At 41.1% G+C, this 17,589-nt stretch overlaps 1 protein-coding gene across 8 annotated transcripts in view; it reads left to right on the top strand.

Moving 5' to 3' along the window:
• TENM3 (teneurin transmembrane protein 3) overlaps nt 1-17,589 on the top strand; it is a gene marked incomplete at its 5' end in the record, with an annotated part of 418,659 nt that overhangs the window by 18,072 nt on the left and 382,998 nt on the right. For 5 of the 8 annotated variants that reach the window (XM_080928307.1, XM_080928306.1, XM_080928309.1 and 2 more), the window contains one exon: nt 7,945-8,223. The exons of the other annotated variants lie outside the window; for them this stretch is intronic. In XM_080928307.1, coding sequence (XP_080784433.1) covers nt 7,945-8,223 — 279 coding nt within the window. The remainder of the gene's footprint in view (nt 1-7,944; nt 8,224-17,589) is intronic. 8 annotated transcript variants of the gene reach the window in all.

The following is a 17,589-nucleotide window of genomic DNA, read 5'->3' on the forward strand; positions in this document are numbered from 1 at the left end:
CCCACAGTCCACCTATCAGATCCCAGTGGACCCGTTCTGTTATCATCTCAGGGTCTCAGGTTGTTCTGACATTATTAATAAGTTTTTAAAAAAAGCAAACTCATTTTCAGAATACTTTTTGATGAAAGAAATAGTTTAGCATTGCTATAATTGCAGACAGCTGCTAAAGTCCTGTTTTCAGGGTCGAGAGTGTATAAATCCTTCGTGAGGATTAAGAGTGGTTCCTTCTTTAAAGTCCGTGGATTCACCATCTAGCTTTTCTCATTTGCTCTACTGAACCTACCAGTCAGTGTGCATATTTCCCCCGGATGCTCACAAATCTAATTTTGAAAACACATATGTGCTATCCTACACATTCACTCTGGCCCTGCTTTTTCTTCTTGAAGAACTACTTGGGGTGTTTTCCATTATCACCTGACTCACTAAATGCACCTTGGTGAGCCCTGAATTTTCGTGGACAGAGGGACCCTTCATAGCTGAATTCAAGATGATTTTGGAGAGAACTTTCTATGTGGTGGTTCCCAACCTTCCTAATTCTGTGACCCTTTAATACAGCTCCTCATGCTGTGGTGACCCCCAACCATAAAATGATTTTATTGCTAATTCATAACCATAAGTTTGTTCCAGTTACAGATCACAATGTAAATATCTGATATGCAGGATATCTGACATACCACCACTTTGCAAAGGTTATTTGATCCCCAAAGGCACTGTGACCCAAAGGTTGAGAAACACTGCTACCGAGGCTTCCACTAGATGTGATGGGAGTAATACATGTGGAGCTCAGGGGTCATTGTCAGTGTTCTCTGGAAACTCAAGGTTAGTGGTGTGGAAGAGAAAGATACACTGTTTTTTTTTTTTTTTTTTTTTTTCATCTCTCCATAGTGGCATATAGAATGCTCCTTCATCAATATGGCAGAGATGGAGAGTTAATGTTCAGTGCCAACTTGCCTGCACTACTTGTAGAAGTCCAATTATAACATATCTTGAGGGCATTTCCAGAGAAGATTAACTAAGAGAGGCACACATGCCCTCCACGGGCAACACCATCCCCTAAGCTGATTCCCCAGTGGAATAAGGGTAGAAAAAGAGGAGAACTAGTTGACTATTGGTATCACCACTGTCTGCTTCCTGGCCCCACCTGACATAAGCAGTTCTCTTCCCCCACAGGAGATTGGTTGCTCTGAAACAAGGAGGTGAAATAAATAAATAAATAAAACGTCCTTCTTTATGTTGTTTTTGTCAGGTTCTTGGTCATTGTGATAATAAAATATTGAAGAATAAGGGCTGGAGATATGGCTTAGTGATTAAGAGCATGTGTCGTTCCTTATTGGGTGGGCTCACAACTACCTCTAATTTCCGCTCCTAGGGATCCAACACCTCTTTCTAGCCTCTGTGAACACTATGCTCACTTGCGTGCACGCGCACTCGCACACACATTGAGAATAAAAATAAAATCTTAAAGAAAGAAAGAAAAGTTTGAAACACTAGGGCTATAGCTCAATCATAGAGCACTGAGTAAACATGCTTGAATTCCAAGGGTTCAAATCCCAGCACCAGAGTAAAATAAAATTCCATTGATTATTTGAGGCTAAGCATTCTGCTCAGCAAGTGGCAAAGGTGACATAAGAAAGTTAAAGTAGAAAGTAGAAAGAATTATATACGTGTGTGCATGTTTCTACTGCCGTGATATCATCTTACATTTTGGGAACACACCCCAAAATGGAGCCCTAGTTAGTGGATACACATGTGGATTCTACTAATACTTACTAGAAAAATTGTAGTTTTGGAACACTGAGAGAATGTAATCCTATGCCTGAGAACAAATGATGTCATTCAACACAACGACCCAGAGAAATAATACATGGTGATGGCGGATCATTCCATTCCCGTGTCAGACTGATCGATCTGACCATGTTTTCATACGTGACTCGTGGTTGCTTCTTCGGGAAAATGGATTTGGATTATCTTTTGAGATGATCCACGTGTGAAGAAGAAGAGTACCCAACCGCATTTCCTTAAAGAAGGAAAAAGTCTTGAAACACAGCCTTTTTCTAGAGTAGGTGCTTTTGAATCAGAATGATTAGGAAGCAAACAAACAGAATTAGTTTTGAAAATGTTTTGAATTTTGCTTTCCCGTTATGGAGATCGTAATCATGAACAAAAAATATCCTTCAAACCTCTTCTCTTTCGTTGTTTCCTTTGTGTGCGATTTCTTCTAAATGGACCACCATAGTTATTTACATTTCCTTCTCGTTATCCATGCTTGAGGTACAAGCACAATGATATCTCTCGGTTGGTCTCTCTTCCTGGGTTTCTAAAAGGATGATCATACCACACAAGTTATTGAGCAAGTGACACTTCCAAATTTAAAAAAGTATATGCATGGCTTCCCTCCAGATCTGAAGATATAAGTCCAAATTTCTGCTTTAAGTTAACCATGCAATGTTTCATAGCCAGTACATACAGCTCACCCAGGCAGTCATTGTCTGGTAAACATTTGTGTGGGTTTTTAAATGTTTGCACGGATGGTATAACGGATGCTTCTTCTTATGTACATTTAGGATAAAGTATAGCTCATAGGTAGTAAGATAAATTATCTGGCTGAAGAGGGTCTGTAATTTCACTGGGAAGGCATTTTCTAGGAATAAAAGTGGCATATTAGAAGAAAAAGGGGTACGGAATGAAGTGTGCCTGAAGTCTCATTGCACGCCCAAGGAGCGAACAGATTTCAACAAAGAACTGTGAGTCTGAATTTCTCCTTAAAGTCAATGCCAATGACCTGTATTCCAAAGATTCACGGCAAACTTAAGAGCCTGCTTCGAGCGTGCTGTCCCATAAGAAGGAGCTGATGGTGCTGAGTGGTGCTGGGAAGTGAACTTGGGACCCTTATACTCCAATGACAGGAGTGTAGCAGTGTGTCCTCTGTAGAGAGCACCTGGCAGGCCTTCGGAAGGTCAAGCATCTAAAACCATATTGTGGCTCCGCAGCTCCTTCCCAGTTGTAAACCAGGAAAGATGAAGACACTCGTACCTGAAAGCTCGTGCACAAATATTCCTAGTGTCATCTCCATAGTCCCCCCAGATGGGAACAACAGAAATAGCCACTGACTAATGAATGGATATGTGAAAGATGGCATCCATATATGGTAAAATTCACAGATAAGAAGAAATAAATTGCTGACAAAGACTAACATGGTTTTTGTCTTTGCTTTTAAATTTTTCAAAATTTGCATTTATTTACTTGTACATGCTTGTGTGTATGTGTGTGTGTGTGTGTGTATGTTCATGTTTGCATGGGCACACATGTGCTAAGGTGTAAATGTGGAGGTCAGAAAACAATTTGTGGGGGTTACTTCTCTCCTCTACTACTTGGGGTGCACTGATGGAACTCAGGTCAAGTTTGGGGTGAGTCCCTTTATTTCATCTCACAAGCCCACGTTTGAACTTGAAATGTATGGTGCTCAGTGAAACAAGGCAATCACAGAAGAGCACACACTATAGGATCAGCCCTGAAATGTCTCAAGTCGGCATATGTACACACAAAGCTCATTGGTGGTTGTGAGAGGTAGCAGAGGGAGAGGGTTAGCAGAAAATGGAAGAGAGCTGATAATTATGGGACCTTGTATTCAAAATTTGATTATGGCCATCTTTGCAGAAGTCAGTGAGTCTCCTAAAAGTGCATTAAACTGTGCACTTTAAATGTGTGTGTTGTACTGGCTGGGAATTAGATCTCCCCAGACCTGCTTCCTACAAGTAGCTCAGTCGGCTGACTGCTTATCTAGCAGGCATTAAGCCCTGAGTTCAATCCCCATCACCACAGAAGTCACTCACCACAGAGCTGTGATCGCTCACCAGCGTTTGGAAAGACTGGGGTCAGGAGGGTCAGTGTTCAAAGTCATGCTCAGGATTGAACTGTGGTCAGTTTTAGGCTAACCTAGCTACATGATGCCCTGTTTGAAAACACAATGCAAACAGACAAGTCTGAGAGAGAGAGAGAGAGAGAGAGAGAGAGAGAGAGAGAGAGAGAGAGAGAGAGACAGACAGACAATCAGACAGACAGACAGACAGACAGAATAAACATTACTCTGTACCACCTGTTCTCTTACACAGTACTTTCAAACATCATTCTTAGGAAAGTCCTCCCAAATCTGAATAGGCTCTATGTGCTTCAAGGGACACAGAGACAGGCTTTATAGCTAGCCCATTTTCCTGATTTCCCCATTTATTTAAGGCGTAAGTGCCATGCTGCTCTTTGAAGTATTTGTTTTTATACCATCCTGTCTTCTTTGTCATGTTTACCAATTTTTTTAAGTATAAATTTATTTTAAAGTGATACAGCCTGCCTTGGTTTATTTATTCAATTTTTCCTGTATAGATTTTTCAGTTTATGACTGTCATAAAACAGAATTGGCTAATCTAATCCATGCTAATGCCGAATTTTAATCACAGCGCATTCTGCCCTCAGGTATACTCGGTTCTTGCTACAATTTATCGTTTTGGTCCTGTTTCAAATTGTAATGGGTAGGTCTGCTGTTGGCCCTGCTGATCAAGGTTACCAAAATTCAAAGTGCAGGGGATAAAACTAAATACTTGCTTGCCAATTAAATGAATAAAAGTAGAGTGTAACAGGCAAAATGGGATGTTACATTCATGGCATTAGAACTATGGCAAAGAATATAAAGCCAATGAGCCTTCTTCATCACCTGAAGCTGAAGCTGATGCTCCTCGTGATTCACGAGTGCTTTATCCTTCGTGGAATTCTCTTAAGTGGCTTCTTCTGTTTCTCCTCCTCTCTGTCACCTCCAGTCCTCCTCTAAGCCAGGGCCAGCTCAACACAACCTTCCCAGCTATTGCATCCCTACCAGCAGCCTCTTCTCTCCACCAGGAACCTTTCTTCTTCTGTCTCCTCGATATTTGCCAAGACTGCATGTATGTGCTTCTTATTAAGTAAGGATGGCCTGAAATTATTTGATAGAGTAATTACTCTAGCCTAATGATTAGTCCTTCCCAAGGGTAATAGCATTCAAGGAGAGGGTCCTCAAACTCAGGAATACCTAACCCCAAAGAGGACTCAGCAGCAGGAGAGTCGGAGCAGGGCTGGGTGAAGCATTCTGCAGTGACAACAGTCTGCACCAGTAAACACCAGCTCTGCTGGTGACTCGGCTTTGCAAATGATCTAAAAATGAATACCGAAATTCTATGTTCCTCTACAATTGTTATGTTTGCCAGGATATTTTCAGGGCTCTCTCACAATAGCATAAACCATTGATCTCCCCCCTTTTAACACCAGTCACCTATCTTGCACCTTACCTGTGCTAGGCGTGTATCACAACACTGAGTGTGTCTCGGGTCCAGAAACCACCACTCAGGTCACTTCTTGAACATACTGGCAGACATAATTAAAAAATGGTAGGAAAGAGATTCCAGCAGAACTCGTGGGTGGCGTTAACGTAAATGCATCTGAAGTCAAGCTCGGTGTCCTTCTGGAAACAAAAATAAACCGTGTAGTTCAGTGGAAGAAATCCAGCAGTGGTTTCTGCTGTTGTGTTTGCTTTATAGTTTACATTTTAGGACTAGCCCTGAAGAGATTTGAGTTGTTGAGAGTCACTGACAGCAGAGGGTCAGATAGTTCTGGGGTTTGGGTTGTACGTATTTCCATGAGGACAGTGTGTGGGCTATGTAGCTGTGGAGAGAGCTATGTGTGCCTACCTAGAGAGGAATCAAGGGCCCTAGCTTTCTACTTTCTCTCCATATAGATTTTATATCAAGACAGCAGTAAAGTAAAAAGTCATTAACTTGGGAAATGTTTCAAGTTTTATGGTTCTGGAAGTAGAGAACTCTGGATTTTTGTTCTGGAATTATAGACATCTCCCAGGCTAGGAAAGAGAATCAGAGAATACATTCATATATTTTCCCTACTCTGAAAATTATTTTGTCTGCTAATTTCCAAGATCTGTATGTTGAGTGGCGATAAGTAAGTGCTTTAATGATATTCTCCCGATTTAAAAGTGACCAGTAAATAAGAGTAAAGGAATTCTTCCACAGCACATCTCTTTCCTTTCTACATGGTACCAATCTCGCTTTTACTGACTTTCATAGTAACGTGCACATGAACTGTTTACAAATACAGATGATACCACATTACCCCATGAGCTTCCCTACCTTCTCCCAATCTACAGAGGCAGGCAGGTTGCCTTCTTTTTCCTCCTCTTTTTCTTTTCTTTTCCCCCCTTACATGCTGATTTTATTCCAACGCGTATTCACGTCTCTCTGATAAGCACAGTTTGATTTCTAGCTAATTGTAGCAACCGATTTTCATGATTATGAGTGTCATTGTCAGAATCCATTTAGAAGTTTGACTGAGATAAAGCTGATCCCAACTTCTGATATGACCACAGCAATCAAACAATTAACCACACTAGTTTAAATGTGCTGTGCCTGGAGGGGGCTAATATCTTTACAACCAAATATTTGCTGTATTGGGTCTTATGTTTGATTTATTTTGTAGAAGATTCAGCATGCCATTTTACCACAAATAATTTATAGTACCCTCTCCTTAAAAAATACAATGTAGGTTTCTCATAACAGCAAATTAACTTTAAAATATTCATGGATATCCATAAGACAGAAGTGGAAAAATTAAGACCATGTGTCATATAAATACTTAATATTCATAAAAGATTTGTTAAAGAAGTTGTGTTTGAATCAGCCCTTGCCTTCTACCCCTCTGTATATATATTTGAATCTAGAGGTGCTTGGGTGTGGGACATAGAAATGAAAGAGCCTTTTGCAGGTACTCTGCAATGAAACATTTCCATGTTCTTCTCATCCATAGTGTCATAAAACACAAAGTTTCCAAAGCAGATCCAAGGTGGGGAGTATCATTAATGTTACTGGTCTTTCTGAAGAGCCACCTAATTTAAACACGTGTGCTCTAAGTGATTGCAATGTCGTGAGTTTTATTATGCTCAATTTATTAGTAAAGGCTTGCCGAGTTCACAGCCATTTATTTTTAGGGAACCTGATTGTATCATTAATTTTTAAAAACATATCCCCTCCCATTTTCATTTGAGAGTGCACTGTACTTGAAAAACTTGGCTTGCTTTGGTCAATACAGATCTTTCGAGGTGTTTCTTAACTCACCGATAGGCAAATAGGATGCTAATTTTCGATGTTTTAGTCTACTGAGTGTTGAGTCACACATACATACACACATACATACATACATACCTGGTCCCATGCATAGTCATACATGATGATATACACATGCATATACACATACATTTGCACTCACACATATACATCCATTATATGCATTCATGCACACATGCACACACATAAAGATGTACACATGCACATATACACCAACATGCACACACTACACACATATATACACACATGCAAAGCCACACGTACATGCACATGTATACGCACACATGTTGCTTTCTGAGTTAAGGTGGGAAGATACAAGTAAAACGGCCAAACTCCTGCTTCTACTTGGGCAGTACTTCCTTGTGAGGTAAATTTTTTATTTTCTACCAAAAGAAATGGAATGTACATGGGGAAAAAATACTATTGTTTAGGACCAAAAGCAGGACTGAAGGCCATTTTTGTTGCTTCACCATCTGCTAAGCCAAATTCTGCCACCAGAAACCATTTCTTCCCTCTGTGTTGGGAGTTCATGGTGGAGACATGAATCCGTCTCTGAAGGTGCTTATGGGTTTAAGTTGACAAAGGGGGTCTGAACAGAAGCCTGCAAGCAGCCCACTGGGCCTCTCTTCCGGTAACTGCACCCACGTGACCATATGCCATGCAAAGGTGGTGACCGAATGACTGTTTCAGGGAGGTTTTACTTTTTGAAAGAAAAAAAAAAGAAAAAAAAGAAACCAAACCACAGGAACCATATACTCACTAGTTGTTGTCTCTCTTTCCCCCTAATTAGGACAGAATTTTACCCTAAGGCAGTTAGGAGTGTGTGAATCCGCAACTCGAAGAGGAGCGGCATTCTGTGCGGAAATGGGGCTCCCTCACAGAGGTTACTCCATCAGTGCAGGGTCAGATGCTGATACGGAAAACGAAGCAGTGATGTCCCCTGAGCATGCCATGAGACTTTGGGGCAGGGGGGTCAAATCGGGCCGCAGTTCCTGCCTGTCAAGCCGGTCCAACTCAGCCCTCACCCTGACAGACACGGAGCACGAGAACCGGTCGGACAGTGAGAGCGGTAAGTCGCACTGTTTCCTGTTTCCGTTTAGCGCTTCCGGGTTCCGGTTGACTGTGATTCCTGTTTTCCTTCCATGCTTTCTCTCTCTCTCTCTCTCTCTCTCTCTCCTTTTTTGCGTTAATGTAGTAGAGCCCAAGGAAATCCTCGTGACTAGCACGGGGAATTCTTCCGCTGGGGGTGAGGTGGGGCGGGAGAGGTGGATCAATATTTGATGTCAGATTATTAAATTCGGCAAACAGTGTTTGGTGTGTTAGATACAGTTTTGAAACACAGTTTGTGTATGGGTAGTGGGGGGGCGCAGAAAAAGATTAAGTCTGACTTATATCGGATCAAGTCACCTGTTACCTTCTGCAGAATAGGAAAACAGTGTTGATAAAGTGTTCCCTGGAGCCAGGTTGCAATCAAAGATGCCTTTGTAGATTCCTATTGAAGATAACTCAAAGAGGTTGCAGAATCTTCGAATGGGTGAATGAGCACAGAGAATAGTTTATTAACAGGGCTCAAGTGATTGAAGAACAAATTTGATCGTGCCTTAACTTACTAGCAGATGAGGGCAATTGAAACCTTGGTAAGGAGTGAGCGTGGCCTTTGATGTCCTTGGGGCCTGGGTTACTGTGCATTTAAATCCACAGACAAAAAATTAAATTTAAAGATGTCTAAACAGCAGCTTTGCATGGTTGAAAAAGAATGTCATTACAAACTGCTGGTACTTTTGTCCTGCTGCCAGTGTGGGGTAATAATATAAGAAAATAACTTACATGCAATAAGAAATTGAAAAGCAAGTGTACTTTTTTAGTCAGCGCTGCTTCTTAGAAGAATTGGAACACCCGCACTAACATGCGGACAGTAAAGAGAAATCTTTTCCTTAGTTTTTAAGGAAAACTATGCAGTGAATCAAAGAGCGAAGAGTAAAGGAAAACAGAAGAGCTGCATGATCTCGGAAGAGAAAGATGATTGTTTATGACTGGCATTTCACCTTTATTATTTATTGAGCAATGTTGTCCGCTTTGTTTTGTAGCAGATCTGTGGCTAGTTTTCAGTTTCAGATAAGACAGAGTGTGACTTGCAGTAGTGCTCCCTGAGCACTTCCTTCCTACTCATGGGGTGGGAAAGTTTCATTTAAATCACTGTAAACCATTTCTTCTGTGTAGAATATTCTAATGCATTAAACCAAAGTCAATATAAACTACCAACAGTGACCTAGTATCTTCATGTTAGAAGTATGAGCACTCTATAGGGTCTGGCTTTATTCCAACACCCCAGTAGGAAACAAGGACAGTTCTTTTTCACAAAACCAGCCTTGCAATCATACTGCTAATGTCTCCCTCAGCCCATCCGCCTCAGTACCTTCTGTATCCATCGGTTTTTGTAGTGAATTTAGAAGTCATCCTTACAGCCGAGCTTCATTTATATTCCTTGAGCAACTACAGATATATGCTCAGATACGCTTGCTTTCATAACTACACAACAAAGTATTACATAAAATAAAAGAGCAGAGTGTATATGTAGATAACACATTGGGTTCCTGTAATCTGCACCCCATAGACCCTCTATATCTCTATTGATGTCTTGCATTGATCCAACTTATCTTTTTGGCGCCCAATCTTTGTAACGTAACCTTTTAATATTATATTAGCAAATTAGGAATTGATTTTATTATTCTCAATTATGTATCATGACAATTTTTCAAGCATTGGCTATTGCCCTCCCCACCCCACCCCCCCAGAAAACATGAGGGTAAACTTTGTAAACTTTAGTTCTCAGCTTACAATTTCCAAGTGGCTGTGAAGACAGTCTCACACCCATATGGTCTCTCACACACAGTCCATCTGCCTTTGCCTTGGTATTATTACCTAGAGGAGACGGGCTTCCCTGGCAGGCTCACAGACTGTACCTAGGAAGAAAGGAAAGTTGTGCCTTCATTCCCCCGATGCAGTTCAGGAACAACAGCCATAGCTTTGCCATAAAGTTCTTGATGTTTACACAGCATTTGGTGAGAGTGAACAGCTCCACTCAGGGCAGAGAAGAAAACATCAAAGGGGAGATTTCTTTTTTTTTTAAGTTAGGCAGTGATGACTTCAATTTGGCTATGTTATTTCCCCACGACTTGGTTGGGGTTATTTTTTAAGCAACATTGTGAGAGTCTGAGAATCCTCAGTGAGGTCCCTGGAGGAAGGAAAGAAGAGGAAATGAGTTGCTGTTATTGATCTGAACATGGGCCGTGTTGTGTGTTATATGTGTGTATCATACGAGTATTTCATGGGCCGTGTTGTGTGTTATATGTGTGTATCATACGAGTATTTCAAATCCATTTATTTATTCTGATAGTTCACCGTTTACTCAGAAGGAGCAAGAAAGACATTAATTAATTACATTTCCCTCTGGAAAGCACAGGTTTCTGAGTTATGTAGTAGACCTTGAAATTGTGGTTGTGACTTTAAACAAGGGTGATACAGATTTTGTTTGTCCTGATACATGTATTCGTATACATATATATTATATTTATTATATTAAAAAAGCAACTATGTTTTCCCCTCTGTGTCTACTTCAAGGTAAGAATTAAATTTGCAATTATATACAGGTTCTTTAAATTTTTTAATAATTATTTTCACATGTATGGCTATTTTGCATGTATGTGTGCCCGTGAAGCATGTGTGTACCTGGTACCTGTAGAGGACAGAAGAGGGCAATGGATTCCCTGGCAGTGGAGTTGCAGGAGGTTGTGAGGCACCCTGTGGTGTTGGGAATCAAACCTGGTCCCTCTGGAACAGCAGCCAGAGTTTTAACCGTGGAGCTGTCTCTCCAGCCCTGGACAGATCATCTTAATACCTTTTAAAGTAATATTCTCAAAACTTTATTTTTTTTTATTTTCAGTTCATTGACTTTAGTCAAATATTTCTAACGTAAAATTTCAAAAACAACTCAGTTCTGCTCTCCTCGGGTTATTTAATTTACTCTTTGACAGAATATTGATTTTCCAGTTACCTTCCATTGATTTGTGAGTTATTCATTATCTAATTCTATTCATTTTTATACTGGACTGAGATGTCAGACAAAGTCATAAGTGTGTGTGTGTGTGTGTGTAAAAAAGGAAGAGCTAAGTAAATAGGCAGAATGGCACCAACTAAGGACCCAGACATTGCTGTATTTTCACTGAGTTTCACATGGGATTTTGCACTGTCTGTTTACATCACTGGACATATAATGAATGAGGTCGTCTTCCCAGGAAAAGATTCTATTCAATGTTTATACAACTATGCAAGCTAAATGCCCACGGTTCTAGTATAACTTTAAAGAAAAGTTTAGTTACTAAGGGGAGCAGATTTCATTCATGTGTTGGCCAAGAGTTCAACAGGTCACAGTAGGAGGTGCTAAACCCCACGGTGGTGTTCATGTGATCTTGATGGCTGGAGCATCCTACAGGAGTAAGACACCACTGAGGCCACCCCACACACATCACTGTTGGAAGACAGCAGAGAATCAAAACAAGTGGAATTGGCAGTTCCAGAGTTTAGAGGGGTGAGAAAAATCAGTATATTGTGCCTCATTTGGGATTTCAAATTTGGGATATGAGTGAGGTCCTTTCTTGACATGCCTGGTCTCTGCGGTGGTAATCCTTGTTCTATGTCAGCTCCTTGCAAAGTGACAGACACTGATTCCCTATCAACAGCCACACCAGCAAGTAAACCCTTGGAAGGTTACCAAATGAATGTGATAGGCCCCCTGATCAAAACTAAGAGTACCCATCGTTTTTTAATCATTTTAGGTTTTTGGTTCATTTTAGGCTTCTTTCCTTTCTCTGATGTGTGGCTGAAAAGCACCTGGACCTAACTCCTGACCATTGTTACCTGTGTCCCAGCCTTTCTGTCCTGCCTGCTATCTGGCCAACTAAACTGCCAGTGATTTGTTAAAAGGTCTCTAATCTCATTTTTTCTTGTCCTGTCTATTTTTTTTATGTTCTCGGGGGGGGGGGGGGGGAGTCTGTTCTTTGATCTAAGGATGGACGATCTTCAGTGCCAGGCAACCCAGGGGGAGCTAGGCCTGCTTTCTCTTTCGCCATGATTCAGGGCTTAGAGAATCTTCTTGGAAGATTTGTTATTTGACTTCTGGGACCTGGGGCACATCACTTCGCCTTTGTGTGTTATGGTGTCTACCTGGGTGAAATACACGTACCAGCGAGCAGCCCACAGCTCATGATTAGACAATGTTGGGCTTAAATGAAAGTGTGTTGTGTCAGGACAGGACTTGGCTTTAGGTAAGTGTGTTCTGTCTGGTTGGTTGATTGGGTTTTTGTTTGTTTGTTTGTTTTTGTTTTTGCTGGTTTTTTGTTGTCATTTTGTTTGTCTTTTATAAAGATGGAAAATAATGTCTTTGGGTGATGATAAGAATAAAAAATGAAATGAGTAATATCAAGTACTTGCCGAGCTCCTGTCTCCATGCCCACTTCCAGTCCGTCTCTCCCTTATTCTGCCTCTGCATACAGTAGTCAGGTGTGTCTAGGCCTGGTAAGGAGAGGGAAGGGAAGACACACAGCCTCCTCTAATGATCTGCATAGTCTGTAATTTCTGTCACCCTTTATTGACTTTCTTATTTTCATTTGAAACCCCACATCCTTTTCAATTTACTGTAATTAAATGAATGTGCAATGAATTGTGCTGATAATTAGTCTGAAGGCTATAGACTTCAAAGGCTTCAGCCTGCTTCTTCTTCTCCTGGCCGAAGGAGATTTCAAAAGTGGTGTTTCCCTCAAAGGCATGTTACTTAGACAGCCAGTCAATTAAAAGCCCGTTTAGCGGATGTTCATTGGTTCACACAATAAAATGCATCATTCCCATAAGGCCGTTTTTCTCACCTGGAGTCTTAGCACTGCACCTGTTGCAGGACCCCACTAAAGCCACGCTAAATGTGTGATACTGAAGTATTAAGGGCTAATTGGACTCGCAATAAGGGTATATAACATTAAAGCGGGGTCTTTTTTAAGTAGAAGATCCTTGCTTTGAACAGCTAGGATATATGACTCAAGGAACCGATTTGACTTATCTTTGAAATGGGTTTTTTAAAAGTCAACTCTCTGTCCATTTGGGAAGAGAATGTCTAAAAGTTGACTTACTGTACTTTAAGATGAAAAGTAGGCATGTGCTTTAAATAAGGTAAGCCATGATGACACTGTTTATCTCTGATCTCAGTAGAGAAGTTGAGTTACCTTGTTTTCTAGGATACCATTTCAGGCCAAATAGGCAGAGAAATTCTCTCCCCTTCTGTACGTAGGCCAGAGAAAAGAAATAGAGGGACCTTTAAGCTATTCCATCACCATACATTTTTAAAAAGTTTGGAAGAAACTCTAGTGGCCTGTGGTGTCCCCAGCTTCTGTTGCTGTGACTGGCACAGATGCCCTTTGCAAAGGGGGAATGGTTTCTGGATTTTCTGAAGGTGATTCAAAGGCACATTCAGGGTCTGTTCTTGAGACTTGATTCCATTCCTCCTACTCTACCCACCAGCATCCTGTGGAAAGAAAATCGGTTGTGAGAATTAAGATGGAATTCCCTGGCTGTGTGAAACAAATGCTATTTTCAGTGTTACTTTAATTGTATGAGATTCTGTTACACATCCGAAGTTATAACTTGAATGCAAATTCCATTAGGGGCCTCTCTTCCGCACTGCAGTGGACAAGTCTGGCATGCTCTACCATTGCAAATGCTATTTGGGATTGTATGTCCATGCTCTAGTATATCCCAAGTATGTTGGGGGGTGCTCACTAAATTAAGCTCAGAGTTAGGGTGCTGCTTTGCCAAATAGAGCCGTGCATTGTGCAGTACGTGAAATAATTGAATTTGTCCTGGGTGGGGATACATTTGTAATTTCAACTGCAATGTTCCAGGCTTTAACTGAGAACTGTCACTTTCATTTCAGGATAAATGGCCTCACTTTATGGGTGGGTACAAGTCACTCATGAACACGGGAGTATTAGTTAAAGTAAAGTTTAAAAATACACCAGCTGTGGTGGCACACATTTTGAATCTCAAGTACTTGGGAGGCAGAGGCAGGCAGATCTCTAACACACACACACACACACACACACACACACACACACACACACACACATTGGAATTATAAAGACATAATTTCTATTACTTAAATATATGTATGGACATATATTCCCATCCCATAGATACTTTTCAGAAAATGACTGTTCATATAGATCTTGCCATTTCTATTAACCTCATCTCACGTTCTACACGGTTTTGTTAAAATCATATAGGAGCTAACTCCCCTGTCTTTAACCTCAGAATCTTCTTATGGTGGCAGAGTTACGATCCAAGTGCAGCATGCTAAGCACATAAGAAAACCGATGATGTATGCGATTTTGATTGCGGAGTGTGTTTTGATATCCTTGAGAAATCCCAGTGGTAGCAGTGAAATTGTTTTAATTAATGAATTCAGTAGCGATGAGTGCTGACTCGGGTTTATGGGTATAATTATCACTGAAATAGAAAAAATAAATGTGAGCGTCATAGAACCTCGGTGTATTTGCCATTTTGAGTGTAGTCAAGTGTTTGAAGAGCAGCTAACTACTTTTTCTTGTGTGCTATTTAAAGAATAATCTTCTCCGGGGGAGGCGTAATAATTCTGTTTATTAATATCACAGACATGCAGTATTATATGTGAAACCCTTGTATGGTATTTGGTGAAGAGTTTGAATGGCTGAGTTTTTACTCCACTGTGATTTCCTTAAACGCATTGGTTGACTTGAGATGGTTTTTCTGTAATGAACAGTCTGTACATAAAATAAATGTAATAAGCATTTGAATGCATATTGAAATAGATACAAATGCTCATACACTCAAGAAAGGAGCAATTAGGAATGCCTGATGACTATTACCTTGACTTTAAATATTATTATTTTGAGTCACACGGAAACTGCAAATTGAATTAAGTCTAGATGTGACTTATTGATTCTATTTCTTATTTAGCAACTACATCTTCATTCAATGAATAATAAATGCTGGCTTTTGTACCAAGTGTTGGGAAAGCAAAAAAGTGAGTGAGATGTAGTTCCTGACCTCCAGAAGCTCCCAGCCTAGTTAGACAAATAGGCATGTAGACATGTAATTGGATTTTAATGCAGTGAGTGTTCAAACAACAGAATATGCAAAGCAAATGTCAGCATAGAATAGATGCTTACCAGAAGGAGAAGAGAGGCCAGGAGAAGAGAGCATCTCATAGAGGATGGGAGAAGTTGGTATCAGAACATAAGCTTGGCGATCCAAGACAGACAAAAGAGTAGCTACATGTGTGTTGGCTAGTGTTGTGTCAACTTGACACCAGCTAGAGTCATTTTGGAAGAAAGAACCCCAATTGAGAAAGTACCCCCACCCAACTGGCCTCTAGGCAAGACGGTGTTACATTTGTTGAATGGCTGATTGACAAGGGAGGACACTGTGGCTTGTGCCACTCCACCACTGGTGGCCCTGGGTAATGGAAGAAAACAGGCTGAGCAAGTCCTGAGAAGCAAGCTGGCAACTCCTCTACCTTCAGGTCCCTGCCCTGTCTGAGTTCCTCCCCTAACTTTCCTCAGTGATAGATCGTGATAAGCTGGAATGAACCCATTCCTCCCCGGGTTTGCTTTTGGTCCTGGTGTTTGATCGCAGCCATAGAAACCACCATTAAGGCACCGTGGGAAACCTCTAGGAACTGTTCCTCAAGTTGTTTGGTGCCCACAGTGGTTGGGATGCCTCCCACAGCTGTTGTCCCAAGTTAGTGGCACTGTTTGGGTAGGCTTAGGAGGTATGCTCTTGCTGGAGGAGGCATGTCACTGGGAGAAGGGGCAGGCTTTGAGGGTTCAGAGCCGTGTGTCCTTGACAGTTTGTTCTCTCTGCTTCTTGTTGGTGGCTCAAGACGTAAGCTCTCAACATCCATCATGCCTCTGCTCTGTCGTAATGCACACATAGGAACCATAAGGAGAACCTCTTCTGTAAGTTGTCTTAGATTCAGTATCGATGAGGGCAATAGAAAAGTAACACACACACACAGTTCCCACCGCCTATGAGAGCTGAGACGGTATGGCCACCCCAGCACATATGAAGAGCTGCTTCGTGGAATACGTATCTCGTTCTCCAAGTAACCAAGCAACTGGGAGGGGTTCTGACTAGAAGGATGGTGTTCACATTGGCGCATTTTATATGGCACTTCGAAGACAGCATAGGCTGTAAACCATCTTTCCCATGAGAGGTACGAGGGGCCTTGCTCGTCATGGTGCCTCCCGGCCTGTTTCTGAAAAGAAGGCGCTGCTCCATGAATAAGGACTAGACTTTGAGGCCACTGTGTTTCAGATGAGGTTGGTCCCCCTGATGGTTCATGTTCTAGAAGAAGCTCCCCCAAGGGTGCAGTGCTGAGGGGCATAGAGATGGCTTTGTGTACCTGTGTCACTGGAGAAAAGGGTACCTGCGACAACGTTAGTTCTAGCTCCCCTCGAATCAGGTTGCCATAGGGTGAGGCTATGCCCCTCGGTTTCCTCCTCTTATACCGAGCTGATTTCCTCTGTGAACCTCTGCCATGATGAGTCACAATTAAGAGGACCCTGGTCCCCATGCTGCACGAATGCTGCTGCCCAGTGTTGAACTTTGGACCCACAAACTGTGCTCTAATAGCAAGCCCCAAGCCTCTTGTTTGTAAAGTACCTGGCAGCAGATATTTTGATATAAACCAAAAGACTAATACAGGGGCTGGAGTGATGGCTCAGAGGTTAAGAGCACTGGCTGCTCTTCCAGAGGTCCTGAGTTCAAATCCTAGCAACCACATGGTGGCTCACAACTATCTATAATGAGATCTGACACCCTCTTCTGCCTGTGCAGGCCAAACATTATATACATAATAAATAAATGAATAAATCTTTTTAAAAGACTAATACAGAAGCCAAATATGAAAATCAATTAGCTGATTACATAGTATTGAAGTTATCAAAGAAAGAAAACATAAAAGTTCATATCAAGAACAAGGCAGGAAAAGAAACTCAGTCAATCAAAACAATCAATACTTCACGATCAGGAAAAAGGGTCTCTTTCAAAAGGTACCCTTGATATCAGCTATGTGCTACATAACTATAAATCAGCATGTGTGAGGACAATACAGGAGAATTGTGAGCTTGAAGCCACCCTAAGCTATACAAAGAGAATCTCTCAGCAAATAAATATGTATGTATGTGTATATATATGTATATATATATATATATATATATATATATATATATATATATATATATGATATTCTCTAGTGTATGATGATGGTGCTGGGTAAATGATGTTTTAATTCCATTTGGAAGCTATAGTATATTATTTGTAATAAAGTTAGTCATATCAGAGTCAGACT

This window comes from Micromys minutus (genome assembly GCF_963924665.1).
Source record: "Micromys minutus genome assembly, chromosome: 14".
Classification (NCBI taxonomy): Eukaryota; Metazoa; Chordata; class Mammalia; order Rodentia; family Muridae; genus Micromys; species Micromys minutus.